Source organism: Quercus robur, chromosome 2, assembly GCF_932294415.1.
Source record: "Quercus robur chromosome 2, dhQueRobu3.1, whole genome shotgun sequence".
NCBI lineage: Eukaryota > Viridiplantae > Streptophyta > Magnoliopsida > Fagales > Fagaceae > Quercus > Quercus robur.
The window spans coordinates 4,569,841-4,587,396 of record NC_065535.1 but is presented as its reverse complement, the minus strand read 5'-3'; the positions used below and the strand labels follow the sequence as shown (position 1 = coordinate 4,587,396).

General features: G+C 35.1%; 2 protein-coding genes across 5 annotated transcripts; both read right to left on the bottom strand.

The window, feature by feature from the left end:
• Positions 1–1,817: 1,817 nt before the first annotated feature.
• On the bottom strand, positions 1,818–6,171 carry LOC126710432 (transcription factor SPATULA-like). Of its 2 annotated transcripts, none has more exons than XM_050410888.1 (6): positions 5,684–6,171; positions 4,989–5,087; positions 4,811–4,876; positions 4,628–4,693; positions 2,328–2,681; positions 1,818–2,230 (listed from the first exon to the last, which is right to left on the bottom strand). In XM_050410888.1, the coding sequence occupies exons 1-6, from the start codon at positions 6,062–6,064 to the stop codon at positions 2,150–2,152; spliced, it is 1,047 nt and encodes a 348-aa protein (XP_050266845.1). In that variant the 5' UTR covers positions 6,065–6,171; the 3' UTR covers positions 1,818–2,149. The 2 variants fall into 2 exon arrangements, with proteins under 2 accessions (XP_050266845.1, XP_050266852.1); XM_050410895.1 differs by having other exon boundaries at positions 4,989–5,084; positions 5,684–6,168.
• Positions 6,172–10,141: 3,970 nt separating this feature from the next.
• Positions 10,142–15,748, bottom strand: LOC126710407 (probable E3 ubiquitin-protein ligase RHG1A). 3 transcript variants are annotated; one of them, XM_050410847.1, is made up of 6 exons: positions 15,475–15,748; positions 11,564–13,452; positions 11,234–11,287; positions 11,042–11,140; positions 10,786–10,926; positions 10,142–10,693 (listed from the first exon to the last, which is right to left on the bottom strand). In XM_050410847.1, the coding sequence occupies exons 2-6, from the start codon at positions 13,277–13,279 to the stop codon at positions 10,550–10,552; spliced, it is 2,154 nt and encodes a 717-aa protein (XP_050266804.1). In that variant the 5' UTR covers positions 13,280–13,452; positions 15,475–15,748; the 3' UTR covers positions 10,142–10,549. The 3 variants fall into 3 exon arrangements, with proteins under 3 accessions (XP_050266804.1, XP_050266820.1, XP_050266813.1); XM_050410863.1 differs by having other exon boundaries at positions 11,234–11,284; XM_050410856.1 differs by having other exon boundaries at positions 11,564–13,401.
• Between the last annotated feature and the right edge of the window lie 1,808 nt (positions 15,749–17,556).

Genomic DNA, 17,556 nt, shown 5'->3' with positions numbered 1-17,556 from the left:
TATTAAAAGTAAAAGGATGGAAAAGTAAGGACAACTTTGTGCTTTCCTCCTCATTACCATTTTTACCTCCTATTTTCTACCAAATTTTGAAGAAAAAAATTGTGGTTATCTCTTATTTTTTACCAAATTTGGAAGAAAAAAAATGGTGGGCTCAGGTGAAAAACTCCATCCACTCCATCATCCCATTTTTTTTCTTCTCAATTTTCACTCTAACAAAACAATAGAAAATTATATTTTCCTCTCCCTTTTTTTTTACCCAATTTTTCATCCTATCCTTTTCACCCAACCAAACATAGGCTTTATAAATATACCATGATCAATGCCCTAATTGGTCGTATAGATGTTGTTCGCTAATAAGAAAAGAATTGCATAGTTAAATTATGGTGTGCCTTTGTTGGGCCTTGTTGGTATGGCCTATAAGACTTCTTTTACTTACTTATGGCCCATATTCTCAAGCCTACTGCGCACATGTGTACATAAAGATTAAAGACTAGAAAAACAAGAGAGAGAGAGAGAGAGAGAGAGAGGGTTTTGGGTGTGATTTCTTCTACTTCTTCCTTCTACGATGGTTATTGAAACCGATTGAAACAAGTGTCTCAAAAGTTTTATGGGTTTTCTTTCAATAATTCGTTTGGAAGATTTCTTTTTTTTTTTTTTGATAACATAGGAGAACTTCACTCAGATTAGTTGCACGTCGCAGAGCATACTGTACAACAATCCTCATTGTTAATCAAACTCCTACGGGCAACTGACCCCACCCGCCAGAACCAATTACCGGGTAATCCAGGGGCTTTTCACCCCTGACGGGCTAAGCAGTTTATCCTCATGCCCAGGAGGCAATTTGGAAGATTTCTTTGAGGTGAAGTTGGGTTTGTAAAGCTCATAATTTATATTAACCTTGTATTTTTTTTGTTTTCAAGTTTATTGTATAAGATCAAGTTGAGTGATAAATTGGAAAATAGACCTTGAATTTGAAATCTTCACAAAAATTTAACAGGGAAAGTGATTGGTTTGAGTAAAAGAGCATTGTTTATTTCATATACTCTATCACACACATACATATTCACTAAAAATAAAGGAAAACACAATGATTTCAAAGTTCGAATTTGTGACTTCACTTAACAAAAAGTCAAATATTGGACAACGCCAACCAATTTGTGGAGTAAGAGAGTGTGGGGCAAGCAGAGAACATCAGGGGAAATGGGGAATGACATTTCCACCTACCATTTGTCCGTACAATGATTTTTTATTTTATTTTTTAAAAGAGGTAGAAAAACCAGCTTGAGAACATATTGCTGTCCTTTAGGAGAATGGTTACAGTTACACAATGAATAGTGTGGCTTTTGCAATAACTATATATGTACATCACATGTGTTCTGAGAAAAACGTCTCCTAGGCAATCTAGCAAGTTTCAGGAGTAATTAGAGTGTTAAGGACATTGTCATAATGGTGCAGAAGATATTGATAGTCATTGATCCTTTGGAAATTTTAAATATTGAAATTCATATGATCAAAACAATGAGGTCTTACTCAAAGTATAAAAACTCTGGAGGTTGATCGCAGGATATAATCCTGATATATTTTTTTTAATGATAATTACGGCCGAAGTATACTTTTAAGCAGCCACATATATGATTCTCAAAAAAAAGTCACATGTATAGCTTTTCTGAAATAATAGCATGAACATATTCATACATATATATAATATATACAAAAAAGAAGAAGAAGAAAAACAGTTGGTTGAGCTGCCAACCTGCCATGATACTCCTCCACAAGTATGAAGGTTTATGACCCAACTTTGCCCTAAGAAAGTCACAATCCAGAAAATATTTTGCCATTCAGTCATTCTAAAGAATCGAAACAATCTGTTGTTGTAAAAAACAAGTTAGGAATAAATATAAGTAGTTTTGTTCTATGACTCCAGGACAAGCAATACCCTGATGTTAATAAAAAAAATGGAAATAGAAAATCCAAAACGATCAAAACCAAGCTTATACAAGGGATATCAACAGTTTGGATCCCACAATTGTGTTGTTACAACTTGTAAAGTAACCCATGGGTGTCAGCCATTTTCAGTATCATATGCAGTTTCTTTGGTATTTGCCAAAAGAAAATGTTTAAGGTGGAGGGCATCTCTTAAGAGTCTTGGCTAAGGCACATCTAACAAAGAGATCTTTCCAGTGTGGCTGGTATCTGATTGTAGCTTAAGTATGCCATCACTTCTGATTTCCTTCAAATTGCCAAAAAGGAAGGAAATAATATAAAAAGAAAGACAGAATTAATACCAAAATTCAGATAACTTAGTTACATGTTCATACTAGAGTTACCTGGGAAGATGGAAGATATAAGGTAGTATAGTGAGCCTGAGCTGATTCATCAATCGATTGATTGGATTGAAGTAACAACGGGTTGATTGAACCAATTGAAGTTTCTGAAATGGTGATGTTTGTTGCTGAAGGTATGACAAATGGCTGATTGGGGAGAGTGCATTGGTTGGGAAGATTAGAAGCAGATTGCCTCAAGCTTTCCTCGTTCCCAAAAAATGTCCCCATGCCTCTGCTCGAATTCAGACATCCATTTCTCTCGTCAAAGCTCATTCCTGGCTGAGGCAACTGAATTGGCTGCAGTAGTCCTGGTAAGCACATTGGGTGCAAACTCAATCCATTTCTCATTGATAACATCTGTAAGACCAATCACAATGAAGAAGTGTATTGAGGATCGCTACGAAAATTATTACAGTTTCCAATTTTTCTGCATTTTCTATTTGGTCTAACAAGGATAAAGGAAGGTCAAAGAGAGAAAAGGCATTGTATAGTTCCAAAAAAAGCTGAATGAGGTGGTATTATGTGTAACATGTTACACAAAATAATAAATCAAGCTGAATAGTGAGCAAAATTTAGTCAACTGCAGCTTGTCAGTAGTAACTAGCAATAATATCTAGGAATTTAGCTAGGTAACAATGTTAACCCCCTTGGCTATAGTGCTTTGCTCGCAGGAACACAGAGGGAAAACTTCTACAAAGTTCAAAGAAATTACTATGGATTAGCACAATATAGTAGATATAAGCTAAAAAGAAAGAAAAAAAGCCTAATAATAGCATGATCTGTGAATGGTGATAAGAAAAAAAGCCTAATAATAGCATGATCTGTGAATGGTGATTCCAGTTGAAAATGACGCAGTCCCAATCATATAAAGAGGCACCGAGCCGTCAGTGAGATACCACTCAGGAAGAGACATAACGTGGTGATTTTAAAACCATGCTTCAACTGTTTTCAGAAAATTTGGCTTATATATACCTTTGATCAGAGTGATCATAAAGTTAACCGGCCAAGTAATACATGGAAAGAAACTGAGTGTCAAATTTTTAGTCACTTCAAAAATAAAAGCTTAATCACATTGCACAGTGATTTAAATGGTAAATGTGTTGTTCCCCAAACTCTTTTCTCAATCATTTGTACCATTCCTTGGTAGTATTTGAATAACAAAGTAATAGTAATCCAAAAAGAAAATAAGGTACAATCTTCAATGGGAATGCAATTTGTGGTCTTAACATAGTTACAACACACAATGTTGATAAAGTTCTTTCCTCTTGCTATAGAATACTAGTGATACCAAGTTCAAGTCATATATGATATGTTTCCTTGGTGAACATCTCCTTGCTAATATCTAAGCTGTTAAGACAGGGCAAGCATCTCCTGCTCTTGAGAAAGGTTTCAATGGATGTTTTCTATACAAAATGGCTAGTTTTAAAGTGCCTAAATTTTTTCTCTTTTCTTTTCAGGTAATCAACATGGAAAGTTTTGTGTAGACATGAGTGATGATTCGATAAGTTTGATTATGGTTATCTACACTATAATTTTATTTTGGTAATTGTCAACGGTCAACTTGGTTTTTTTTTTTTTTTTTTTTAGCTTGGTTTTTACTTTCAATTGTTCATTTTCATTACAGATCCATCCATGATCGATGTCTATTGTTGGCGTAATTTAATCTGCATCTATCTGCTACTTATTTTGTTTTAAAAAAGATCTTAATTGAGGCATCAAAATTTCCTTCTTATTTTGTATTGATAAATTACTAGTTGTTCCAAAGAGTTAAGTTGTTTAGAAATCATAAATCTAAACTCTAACATGCATCATCTTATCATTCCAAAAAAAATTCATTTTGTCTGTCTTCTTTTTCTTTCCTTCTGTTTTTAAAATAAGTTTTGGCCCTAATAGACCATCTTCTCCTGTTTTGAGAGAGAGAAAGAGCCTTAACAAGTAGGGCTATTGAGTGAATCATATCATATGACTATGAAATGGTCATGTGACTACAAGACACACGTATTTAGCCATTAAGCCGCAACGTTTTTACTAATTTGACTACAAAAGGCTTACAAATTGACGTAACAATAAATGTGAGATTCCCACTTCAACAACATTAAAAATAAATGTTTGAATTTTTTTTTTTTACAAGTGACCCATAAGTCTACAAAATTTATGTGATAAATTTGGTTGTAAAGCTTATGTAGTAAATTTATAGTATCATTAGCATTACTCTTTACCTATTAGGTTCAACTACATGTCTGGTCGGCTTCAAGTACATGAACATAGACCCAAAACAGCATTGACTCAAAGAGAAAACTCACCTGTACTTGAAGCTGAAGCTGCTTCAAATATTCAATCGCTTCATCTAGCATAGAAGCCTTATCAGTCTATCCAGAAAAAGTAGAAATCAACAAAAAAGAAGAAAAGTAATCATCAAAGCAATCATTTGAAAGATCAAGTTCAAATTCAGGGGTAAAGAACGAAAGATAAAGAATAAAGTGTACCTTGTTAGAATTTGGAATTAGATTCTGCAAAGCTTTCATTTTCTCATTAATCCTACTCCTCCTCCTCTGCCCACACCGATCAACCAAGTCAACACTACTCAGAAATCATAATTCACTATTTGTAAAATAAACACAAGCACACCCATACACACAAAAGAATGTAGCATTGAGAGGCTACCTTCTCTGACATATTATGAACCTCTGCAGCTCTGCTCCTCTTTGATGAAGAACGAGGTGGGACTGGTTTTTCTGGCACCTCAGACCCCTCGGGACCCTTCTAAGTCAAACAACAAAAATCCGCTATCTCAAACTTTTCCACATTTAACAAGAAAAACAAAAAAATTTAGAAAGTTCGTGTCAATTTGGTAGTTTTGCTTTAAAATGGGAGACTCCACATTGACATTTTGAATAATTCTATGGTTCCTTAATGACATTTTTTTTTTTTGGATTTGAAATTCAATGATCCTAACGAATCATTTCAACTGTTATAATGTTAACCATTTATGCCAAGAGTTTGTAGCTCAATGGGCCCTCTTGGTTTTTTCAACAAGACATACACGGTTCAAATCTCCCATCTTCCTTTATTGTAACTATTGAATTATTGAAAGAAAAAAAAAAGTTTGTAATTTTAACCATTTTAATGTTTACAATCTCAACCATTCATGTATATGTACAAGGACAAACTAATTATCTTAATTAATAATTAGCACACAGAAGCTACATATTGAAATGTTTACTTCTTGTTGGAGCCAGAGGAATCTAATTACTACTTTACCCATTAAAAAAAAAAAAAACTCTGTTTCTTTCTCCGCCAATTTTCTCAGCAACCAAACAGAAATTCGTAAAAAAAAGAATTGAGAATTTCAAAAGTACCTCGCTGTCGCAACTGAAGTCACCGAGATTATTCTCCGACGTGTTCTCGTTACTCTCTTTCATGTCAGCTCCAGGATCTGAGAAAACGACACCGTACGAAGGTTCAATAGCGACACCCGAGTTTCCATCTCTAACTGCTCGGCACTCCAACTCGGACCGATTCTCCGATCCTGCAGCTTTCAAAAACATTGATTGTGTTTGTGCATGTGATGGCTGTGAATACATGTATTTTGATGTATAGGCCATGCAAGAAGAAGACGAAGAAGCAGAAGAAGAGTTGTGGTGCAAGAATTGGTTAAGAAAAGTAGATATATCTTCGGATTCCGGAGCAACCGATTGAACCAAAGAAGATGTAACTGTGGTTCCGTACAGATCCGCCATGGAATAAGAAGAAGAATCACTTTCTCTTTTCTCTGTTTTACGTGTTGTTTTGAAATTTTGGAGCAATAAAAAGTGAGTTTAAGTTTAAGAAGTTTAAGATTAAGGATGTTTTTTTTTTTTTTTTTTTTTTTTGAATTTTGATAACGGAAACAACGTCACTCACAGTCATAGTGTTTCAAAGCTAAAAGCATTAGCTTTTTGCTAACCAATGTTTGATTACTCTCCCGCCTAATCATCCTTCTAGAAAAATGTTTTTAATTTTTTTTACTATTACTAGTAATAATTTTGATGATTACTAAATTGTCTTTTTGCAATTTTAAGGAATGTGACAAAAGTCAAAGGTATCATGTCATTCACCGCCTCATCCAACCAAACATCATCTTAGCCTGCTATTGCAACGTAGATTTCATTTATTAAACTGCAAATCCCGAGGTCTGCTTTTAGTGACTTGTTGGTATTGATTTCACCACCGGTACTCTTTGTGCGGTGGAGTAATTCTTGTGCCACGGTAAAGCGTCAAAATATTGGCGTGTAAGTTGTGATTGGTGAAAAAGTGATGTAAATCCATATGAGAATATTTTTTTATTAATTACAATTCGTCATATGAGCGAATTGCGACCAATATTGTGCCACTTTATATAGCACAATAATTTTTTTTAGGTACTAATAGGGTGTGGGGTCAAAAAATGGAGTTCAAGTTTTTAGATGAGAAGTTATTTGGTAACCAAATAACCAATGATATTATGATACCATGTCAACGGTATCAAAATCTAATAAAAACCGGATGACGTGGTATCATTTGATATAAAATACTTTTTTTTTCTCAAAAAGAGTTATACACACGTATACCATAAATAATAAATAAGGCTCCTTTTGATTTATTTTTTATTTTATTTTTATTAAGGAAATTAATGTACATGTTTTAAACGACCCGAATAAAAGAAGACAAAGGAGACAGGGCCCTTAACCAACTCAATTGTTAGCCAAATGGACCGAGACTATAACGTGTGATGGGAACAAGACAAGCATACCCTATTACTAGTACAATCAAAAGCCCAACAACAAACAAGATTATGGGCCACTAATAACATAAACATACCAACCACAAAAACGAGATTTTAGTAGCACCTTTATCCTTTATGATTGTTGTGATCATCCATGGTGAAATACGAAGAGGCTTCAACACGTTCTCAAACCACCTTCCAAGATAGAATTAGAAATATTTAGATCAACTGAAACTGAGAGCAAATAAAGAAGCCTTTACTTACCCCATAAGCCCTCACTTAGATCAATGATATCAGTCCAAATATATGCAAATTTTCCTTCTTTATCACTGCATCTGCATGTAACTGTAAGTAGGACAACACAAGACTCAATAATAAATACATTATAATAATGCTAGGATACGCCCCAACCCACACCTTGCTTTTATGTCACATCTTGATTAAATTTTAGTTTTTTAAAGTATAAATGGTAGACCCATGTAAAAGTGTTAAAATCTAATCATGAGTTTATACATAAGCAGGGTGTGGATTTGGGTGTCTCTAGCATCACTCGATGAGATATATTTATCCCATTGAAGGGGACCATTTATTGTTGATATTATTGCATATTCTTTTGGTCATCTAAGGTTTTTTATTTATTTATTTATTATTTATTTTTTTTATGGTTGGAGATTACATTCTTGGCCTTCATTGTCAAATCTAGAGGACTTACCTTGCTAGTCTGGAATTCAAATATATTTCCACTTTCACAATATGATCACAGATGATAGCAGCAAAAAGAGTAAAGTCCTTGGCTTGCTCTGCATCTGAATTGGGCGGTTGTGTCGGGTTAAGGATCAACTTGACCCATTGAGCAGGAAAATAATAGGCATTGAACTTGAATGGAGGGGCCAAATGGAACATGCTTAGGCTTGCTAAGAGAAGGTGCATTCAAAGAAAACATGGACGTTAGATTCAGCAAAACTCAGTACACAAGTCCACCAAGGCAATCTGAATATGCAAATTTGCATTAGCAGGAAGAATCTCCTAAGCAAATTTCCACAAAAAGATTTTCAATCTCTCATAGATTTTCAATCAGTTCCTCATGACTAGCTCCATATGGTTGGAGAAACAATTACCTCAATCTAGGTAATATGCGACTTTAACTGAAAATTTATCATTAGAACTAGGGGTGCAAAATGTTTTAAACATTCCGGAAAGTGGGCTTCCAATGTGGGCCTCCAAAATAACTAATTTTATTTTTCGATACTGTTACAATTCATTGGGTTTATTAGAGTAATGAATTCAACTTTTGATCATAAAAGAGAAGATTGTCATCATCAAAAGTATGAGAAGAAGGTTATGTTGCTTTATAGAGATAAATGCCAGAGACTATGGTTTTAAAAACCAGACTAGACCAGACGGTTCAATTGGGAACTAGACCTTAATTTGGTCTGGTTATCATCAAAAATCGAAAATTGAAGAAAAAGCAAGAAAAACCAAAAACCGCAAGTTCAACCGGAAAAATCGAGAACTAGTGCGGTTAAACTGGTTCTTGTAACTAAAGGGGGAAAAAAAAACTAGAACCAGACTTGCCAAACTTCTTAAATCTACACTAAAAGTGTTGGTGACAATAAAATGAAAGAGATACTTATGTGTTGGATGAAATGTATGAAAAATCTATGCATGCTTTAAGCCTTTGACTGAAATTAGATGTTGAAGAACTTGTCTTGAGAAAGATTGGAGATTTGAGGGAGAGAGTGAGTATGAGAGAATATCTCACCATGTGCTTGTGCCATGCGGAGGAAAGAAAACTGAAAAACAAAAAGAGTTTGAACTTTGAAAGGTTGAAACTTTAAATATGATAAGTCTTCAGAATATTGATTGATATAATGGAAGTAAGTGGTAATGTGTGGTGCTAGATTTTGGAGGTAGAAAAAAGAAAGAAAGAGTAAACCGATGTAAACTGTGAAACTGTGTGACTGAAAAATGGAAGGGTAGTAAGTCTATGAATTTTCTTGTCATTATGACATTTTGGTTTTAGTTTTTTGTAATAAATAAATTGTTAAAGTTAAACCATTAAACTATTATTTATAAAAATAAAATTACTAACTTAGCAAATTATAAGTTATGAAAAATAAAAATTCACATAAATATATTTAATTTATATTAATTATGACGTCATCAGTTTGAGCTCGATCGAATTAGAAATTGATAACCAGTCTTTTTTCCAGTTCTTTGTTTATATTAGTTTTCTTTTCTGGTTCTTTGTTTATATCAAGGTTCCAAATTAGGTCCAGTGTCATTGGACACTGGACCCGTTGGGATTGTGGCACATGTCTATTTTTAGACACGTGTCATCATCCAACTGGGTCTAATGTACTAAAAGTGTCAAACCCAAACCTCTCCCTTATATCAGTTTTTAAAACCATTTGACATTGAACCTGTTGAGATTGTGACACGTGTCTATTTTTGGACACATGTCATCATCCGATTGGGTCTAGTGCACCGAAAGCACTAGATCCAAACCTCTCCCTTACATCAGTTTTTAAAACCATGCCAGACATAATTGTGGAAGTTGCAAATAGTGCATTTAGATTTTAGAAGCACTAAATAGACCCAAGTCTTTATATAGGTCTTGGTGAAAAACCATCTCACAAATATAATTCATTTTTTAATCCATTTCGAGTTCAAAACTTAAGGCATCATCAACAGCACCCTATACAAAGAAGAATTATCTTATACATTGATTGCACGCAAGCGATAGACCACACGCTGACACGCCTATAGACTATACTTCTTGTGAGGTAGGAGACCACATACAGAAATACCAATTCTTTCTTTTTCTCTATTATCTCTATAGTGAAAGATCTCTTCCAAAGCCCAATGGCTCCCATCAAAGAAATACCAACTAAGAGAAATGTGGCATATAGATTATAGGCTACCATTTTCGGTGAGAATTGGCCAATAGCAAATTCTCCAGGAAATTATGGTAGGAGTGTGAGCAAATAATATGTATTGATGGGAGAGAGTTTTGAATGAATAGTTAGCTTGTTCATCAATCAAGCTCTGCAGAATGGTGACATCCAAATCAGACATCTGCAAGATTGGTCATCGTTCTTAATTAAAAGAGAAATCAAAATCTGATATAATCATCTACATCTGTAATGCCAAAAGGCAATAAGCTGAATGTTTAATAAACATTGAAAATTAATCATTTGTTGATAAATGGAAAGTTTAAAACTTTGTTCTGCTTTCCGAAGTCCCAAATCCACCGCCTCCACAAGGAGGTGCTGGCTTGAATAGAATTAAAAATTGAAAATTTTGCTCTGGCTCTTGGATGAGATGGTGCCATGGCCAGCTTCACATTGAAGAACAAGAAAGAAAGGTGTAGCAAGTGATAAGCACTGGAGTGTGTAGTGTTGGATCACTAACCCAGAACAGACCAAAGCAATTTCATGGCTAGCCCTCTTTCCACTATGAGGAACTACTGGCCAGAAAATTAATGGTCATCTCTCTTCGCCAGTGCTGTTGTTTTACATATGGGGCACAAATTCTTGTGCGTCAGCCATCGTTTTATACAGTCGGTATGAAAATCATGCCCACATTCCAGTGTCCCAAGATTGTCTCCATCTTTGTATTCCTCCTGCACATCATAATACACAATAATTCAGGCAAAGAGAAGAAAACCAATACCTACCCCCCGCCCCCAACATGAGTCAAGTTGGTCACACTTACCTGACAGACACAGCAGGGTTCTCCCTCAAGTGGAGACCCTATTGCAATAGAATACTGTCGCTGTCTCAAATGATTTAATATTGTTTCTTCACTCAATCCCGTGCTAACATTTCCAATGCGCTCTTCCAGCGCCAATAACTCCTATAATTCCAATACACACCATATTACAAGAATAAGGAATTTTTTTTTTTTTTAAACAAAAAATAATAATAATAATAATAACCGAAATGTCTAATCAATTTTTTGTAAAATTTACTTCATAAGACATGTTATCAACATCCAGCCGCATATCCCTATGTCGATCATGAATATCCGCCACCCCAAAAAACACTGACTGGTCAAGTATCATGACATCCTGACAAAAAGGTGGAAGCATGTGTCAGAAAAGTAGTCATATGCCACTATTCTTAAATCATAAACAAGATAAGAAAATAATGCAAAATCTAACCTCAAATCGCAAGTTCTCGCCCCTTCGCATGAGACCCAAGACATTGCGAATCTGCTACAAACAAAACAACAAAGTAAGCTTTAGAAGGTCACTTTTTTGTCACGACGACTTGGATATTGCAAATGAGTATTAAAGTATAACACAGACATCGTATGTTGGGAAACCAATGAAATATAGTTTTAGAATACAGAAATTTTTGCTGGACATCAACGTATGCATATGGTTGAGTCTATGTAAACACCTCCCCCCCCCCAAAAAAAAAAAAAATAGAGTCAACATATTTGAATTTAAAAAGAAAACATCATAGCAAACCAGAGCTCTAGAACAGACCTCAGATACAAGCCTGCCACTTCCTTCACCGGCAGCAGCTGAACCTCGTAATAAATAGGGGATTCCAAGTCCAGCATCGCCATGTCTCTCCATCCACAATGCTGACCTTGGGTGTGACTGATGATGACCCTGACTGCCAGGTCCAGATGAAAAAACCATTTCTTGTGAGGAAACAGGAGGGCCTGAACGCAACAGAGAATAATTACTGCTGTTGCCTCCAGACTCAGACCCAGCAGAAGAAGACAATGATCGGCGGACATAATCAGACAATCTTCGAGGAAATTGTGGAGGATTCTGTTGAGGAACTAAGGTAGGAGCAGACAATGGATGGACACCTGAACTGGGGCCACCAGTCCGAGAAGTAGAAGCAATGTTTCCTGGAATACTTAAATTTACACCAGTTGAACTTCTATTTGCTGGATTTCTAACAAAATTTCTGACTTCAGTAGCAGGCACAAACATAGGATTTTCCAAAAGGTTTCTTGACATGCTTCTTGAACCCATTTCTTCACGAGGTCCAGCATCTCGGTCTCCAGAAACAACAGAGCTTGATGAACTGCCAATTCCTGAGCTAGATCCTCCATTCCACCTAAACGCTTGCACATTTCGTGGCAATGCAGGAACATGGATAAAAACTGGCTGACTGTGAGGAATCATATTATCTGCAGCTGGTGCTGACCTCAAGTCCAAAGAATAATCAACCGGAAGAAGCCTCGGTGGCAGCTGGGAAGATGAAATACTAGAATGCCTAACAGCACTCTCTGTTGGGAATAAAGTAGGGGCAATAGATTCTTGTTGATTGGGAGGAGTTATCCGTGCACGGGAATTTCTTTGGGAGCTTCCTGCCACTCTTAAATCAGGAATACTGTCAGAAGCAATGTCTCTTGCACCTAGCCTGAGTCTTGGGTTCACCGGTTCTGATGGAGCAGATACACCTAAACTGCTACTCCCATTAAAACGAGCAGGAACAGCAGACCATGCACTATTTTCTGCCCTCTGAAAGTAGTTAGGACTTCCAGATACAGAAGACTGTCCAACAGTTCCATCAAGAGCTTTTCTTTTACAGGATACACGGCGACCCTCCATTGAACAACCTGGTCTACCATCATTCTGTTCAACCAAAAATCCACCACTTCTGGAATGAAGTACATGATTATCAGAACCACTAGGAGGTGGGATCCACTGATTTTCTGATCCACTAGACTTGTGCGTATTAGGACATTCCAAGACTTGACTATTATCATCCCCATTACCCACAAAACCTGTGTTTAAGTTGAGATTCTGGGTATGCACATCAGAATTGGAACTTTGCAAAAACAGTGGGTTCATATTGACATTTTCAACTGAAAATATATGAGTTGGTTCACAGCTCTGTTCTTCTAACCTTGAACCAGCCCCAACACAACCACTTCCAGAAGATGGCCATCCAAGTTCTGCTTTCCGCTCTTCATGACTGACCTCACTCTGGGCATTGCCAGAACTAGGTTCACCTAAGCTCCATCCGCTAGACATCGGCCGTTCATGGTTCATAGAATTCAAATATGTGATGTTCATATCACTGGGTGATAGAATACAATCTGGCATTAGATTTCCTGCAGGATTTCGCATATTATTCCAGCAAATCTGCTGCTCTATAGCAGCATTACTCGATGTAGATCCATGGTCAAATTCCAAAGTCTCAGTCAAGGAACCAATTCTACCCCTCTGCCCTTGCATTGGGGCTAATAATAGCTTCCTTAGAAACAACAACAACAACAACAACAGTCGAGCCTTAGTCCCAAAATTTTATGTCGGCTATGGATCCTCAGCAGCTTCGTTATAAAGATACAGGTAAAAGTCTGGAAAAAAATTCCAATAGAAACTGTAAGTCAAGTACTCTTTCAGTACACCTGATACAACAAAGCAACAAAGACATTGGATTAGGAAGTTAAGAGAGCTCCAAACTAATCTACCAATATAACAGTCTATTGTGTACACATTAAATTGGTGTTCAAAGTTAGGGTGCCTAAATGAAGTTGCTGATGACAAGGTAATTCTGATGCCTGTTAGTGATGCCTTGTTTTTCTTATTCTTTCCCCCTTCCCAAAAAAAAAAAAGAAAGATCCATCTTTAACTCCCTTTGCTGCTGCTGTTGATGGAGTGGTGTGGTGGTGGTTAAAATTATCATACTTATGTATTTGCATTAGAATGTGTAAAAATGCCAACTTGACCTGAACACAAGGTGGAAATTAAGATTAGATCAATGGTGTTGTTATGAACAAGTAATTATCTCATTTTCATTTTGGTTATATTTTGACAGGTTAGTGTGGGATGTTGGTAGAGTGACTAAGTAATCATGCACTGTAGTCTTATGTATGGCATAGTTAATTTGCTAACATTTCCATTCAATGAAACCTTAAATATTTTTTCTACAATTTCTTCTGCATTTAGTTACTTGATACACTGCTTGCCATTTCAACTCTCATGTGTTTTATGAAAGTATGATATTCTAAAACTGTAGTTGTTTTAAGCCATATATAGACCTATCAGATAGATCAATGGAAGTTTGGGACATATAACATGCATGAGAGTCAAGTATGAATTATTGGTTCTCTCTTTTTTGTTTTGACTGGGTGAAAATTTTGGCTGCATTGATGAAGTTTCTTGACACTTGAGAACCCAGAAGCTATTTATCTCTATTTAGTGTCAAGAGGAACAAAAATACAGGAACCATCCTTACATTACATTATGAACACAGAAATGATGGCCTTATCAAGTTTCTCAGATGGTCAGATGTCAAGAAGCTTCAGCAACGAAGCAAGATTCAGGACAAAAAAAGGGGAAGCAAACCATCTACAAACTCAAAAGTAACATTAATAATTGATGTTTCGTACTATTCAACTCACAATGGGTGTAAAATCATCCAAACATCAGTTGCTATTCTATATGTCAATATATCGATAACGACTGTAAGCTCATAATATCATGTCTACATGAAACATAGAAGGGTGACAAATACCACTAGAACACCAATGGTAGTAGATGATTAGCAATGGCAATCAAAGCAAAAGTTACAGAAGCAAAAGGCAATAGCAAATCAACCCATATGCTATCTCGACCTGCTAACAGTAAATGAATAACAAATTGACTCATTCTTTACTATTTTGTATATATGGATGAAAATTAAGCTCAATGTGAGACACAAAATTACGCCAACCACGCATCATAACCTTAAGACACACAAGGGATACAAGCATTCCTGTAAAAATCACAATCTCCACCACCCAAACCTCAGCCTACAAAGTTAATAAACAGGAAGCATCCATACTACACAGAACCCCCACCAAAGCATTTCAAAGCAATCACAATCACATATAATCAAACACCCACAAGGCAAGCAAAAACTAATGCTACAGAACCACCAAGTCAAAGTTACATGATTTCAAAGGCAAAACAGAAACACAAAAAAGCATTCCCAGAAAATTTAAATTTACTATCCTTTTTTTTTCTTTCTATAAGGCACACACATACACACTGAATCAATCCCATATAGAAATATTATTATTATTTTTAAAAAAAAAATAAAAACTTTTTAGATCGGTTCAGCACTGACAGGGTCAAATATGAGCTAAATATTATTCAAAACCAGCTTCATCAAAAATGATTTTACAAATCAAATAGCAGATGAAAACCCAAACTCAATTAACAGACTTTAAAACACAGAACCCCTCCTAGTTAAAATAGCATTAAAAGCTTTAAAAATAAAAACCCATATTTTTTTTCAGCTAAATTTTGCTTTACAAAAGAAACCCAGAAAACAAAAATAACATACAAATAAGACATGACAATCAAAATCCGATCTTGTCACCAACTGATCAATCAAAAAAAAAAGTTGCAGGAAACAAAAAAAAAAAAAAAAAAAAAAAGCTTACCCAGGAGATGAAAATAGAAGAGGCTGATCTATATGAAAAAATCTGGGCCAGAAAACAAAGAAACTAGCCCAGATAAAAGAAAGATGAGAGAAAAAGCTGTATTCTTGTTCGGCCGGCTTGGACTTTTCCAAAGAGAGAGGCTAGAAAACCAAACCCCAAGAAGCAAATGAGAGACAAAGAGAGAGATAGAGAGAGAGCCTTTAGGTGGAGGATTTGAGTAATGAGATAGAGAAAATGAGAAGTGTAAAAAAGAGAAGAAGAAAAAATAAAAATAATAAGGTGAGAGATTAAAGAGGACAATAATCTTTTTTAAATTTAATTTACAAAATAACCCAAAAGAAAGAGAGAGAGAGAGAGAGTAATACTAGTCATAATAATAAATATTTGAATAAAATAAAAGGCCAAAAACAACTGGGTAGGGGCAGAGATGCACTACTATTTGGCTGCTTACCAAATGTGCTTAAGGTCCCCCTGTCTTTCCTCGTGATTTTTTCTTTCTTTCTTTCTCTTTGAAAACCATAATAATAAATATAAATTAAAAATAGCATAATAACTAATTTTTTTGACTCGGCTCCCAATGCAAAGTTAAAGCCCCACTCTTTCTCTCTCTCTAAATTAGTCTCTATCTTTCTCTCTCTATCTTTTTGTTGTTGTTGTTAGTTTTGATGAATGATGATGATATTGTTGTTTTGTGTTGTTAACTTTGTTGTTATGGCATCTCTCCTTCACGCCAAGCACCTGTCCTACTGCCCTGCCCTGCTTGCCTGCCTTCTTTACAGCTCTTTCTCTCCTTTGCCTTTGCCCCTTCCCTGTCTCTCTCCTTTTGTGAAGACTCCCTCTTGTGGCTTTGTTAATTTTAGCTCTGTTTTAGTTGTGATCCAAAACAAAAATGGAAATTATAAAAATGCCCAAATTCTTTATCCCCCCCTTTTTTTTTATATTAGATCACAATTTCTTTTCGGTCACTTCTTAAAAGCTTATGATATATATATATATATATTTTTTAATAAGAAAACGGGTAACATTTATTAAGACGAAGATAACAACATTATATCATGAGTCACAACAGACTCAACTATATAATGAGTTTCTTTTATTCAAGTTACATAACCAACAACATGCCAATCATATTGTGCCAATAAAAGCTTATGAAATTGATTCTATTTTAAGTCTTTATCTATCTCTATTATTTATTTTTGTTGTTATGTACTATAATAGAGTAAAAAAAAGGGGGGAAATAATTGATAAAACATTAGATTTTATCTAAGTAACCAGTTTTAATTTCCTAGGAATCCTCTTTTTTTTTTTCTCTCTCTCTCTCTATCCTTTCGGTTTAATAATTGATAAATTGATCTATGAACAAATTTAAGGTGAAATTTTAAATTTCATTAACGATTTCAAGTTCTTTCAACTAAGTGTATGTTTGGCACCTTTTGCTAATTATTTTTTTAAAAGTGTATTAAAATATACTTGTATTTTGAAAAAGTTAGGAAAATAAAATTTTAAAAAACTATACATAAAAGATAAAAACTAACAAAGATGGTAAAGGCCTTAGGTTACAATCCGAATAACATAAAGAAATAACAAAGATGGAATTAAATTGAAACGATTTCATAAATTTGGGATTTAATTGAAAAAATTTAGAACATTTGACTTAATTTGGAATATGGTATAAATTCTGGTTCCTTTTATGTAATTTCCAAATTTAAAAAAAAACAAAAAAAAACAAATTAGTACCTGTATAAAATGGTATATGTGGCATGATTTAGTTATTATTTTAGGCCCCATTACTTAATGACCTTTAGATCTTCTTCAACACCCAAAAATCTGGGTGCTTGTGCAAAAAATTTGTGGTTGGGACTTTAGTTGCCATCACATGGGGTGGAAAGACTAAATCTTGTGGGTAATGGGTTTATATAAGAGTCAATATACCCAAAATTGAAATACCAATAGGTTACTTAAATATTTCTGTCGGTTACAATTGAGGGAGTGGTTTATCAAAAATTGGGTATGGTTGGTGACTTGGTGGTCATGGTTTTTATTATATGATTGGAGTTTTCCTCTGTATATGTGTGTTGGTAG

What these genes read in the sequence shown, in the direction of transcription:
- LOC126710432 (XM_050410888.1), bottom strand. Translation starts at nt 6,064, where the DNA reads ATGGCGGATCTGTACGGAACCACAGTTACATCTTCTTTGGTTCAATCG. An exon ending in TTCATAATATGTCAGAGAAG is followed by an intron (nt 4,877 to 4,988) that starts GTAGCCTCTCAA and finishes CGGTGTGGGCAG; the next exon opens with AGGAGGAGGAGTAGGATTAA. An exon ending in AGCTTCAGCTTCAAGTACAG is followed by an intron (nt 2,682 to 4,627) that starts GTGAGTTTTCTC and finishes TTGGTCTTACAG; the next exon opens with ATGTTATCAATGAGAAATGG.
- LOC126710407 (XM_050410847.1), bottom strand. Translation starts at nt 13,279, where the DNA reads ATGCAAGGGCAGAGGGGTAGAATTGGTTCCTTGACTGAGACTTTGGAA. An exon ending in GTGGCAGGCTTGTATCTGAG is followed by an intron (nt 11,288 to 11,563) that starts GTCTGTTCTAGA and finishes TTTTGTTTGTAG; the next exon opens with CAGATTCGCAATGTCTTGGG. An exon ending in TTGATAACATGTCTTATGAA is followed by an intron (nt 10,927 to 11,041) that starts GTAAATTTTACA and finishes TTGGAATTATAG; the next exon opens with GAGTTATTGGCGCTGGAAGA.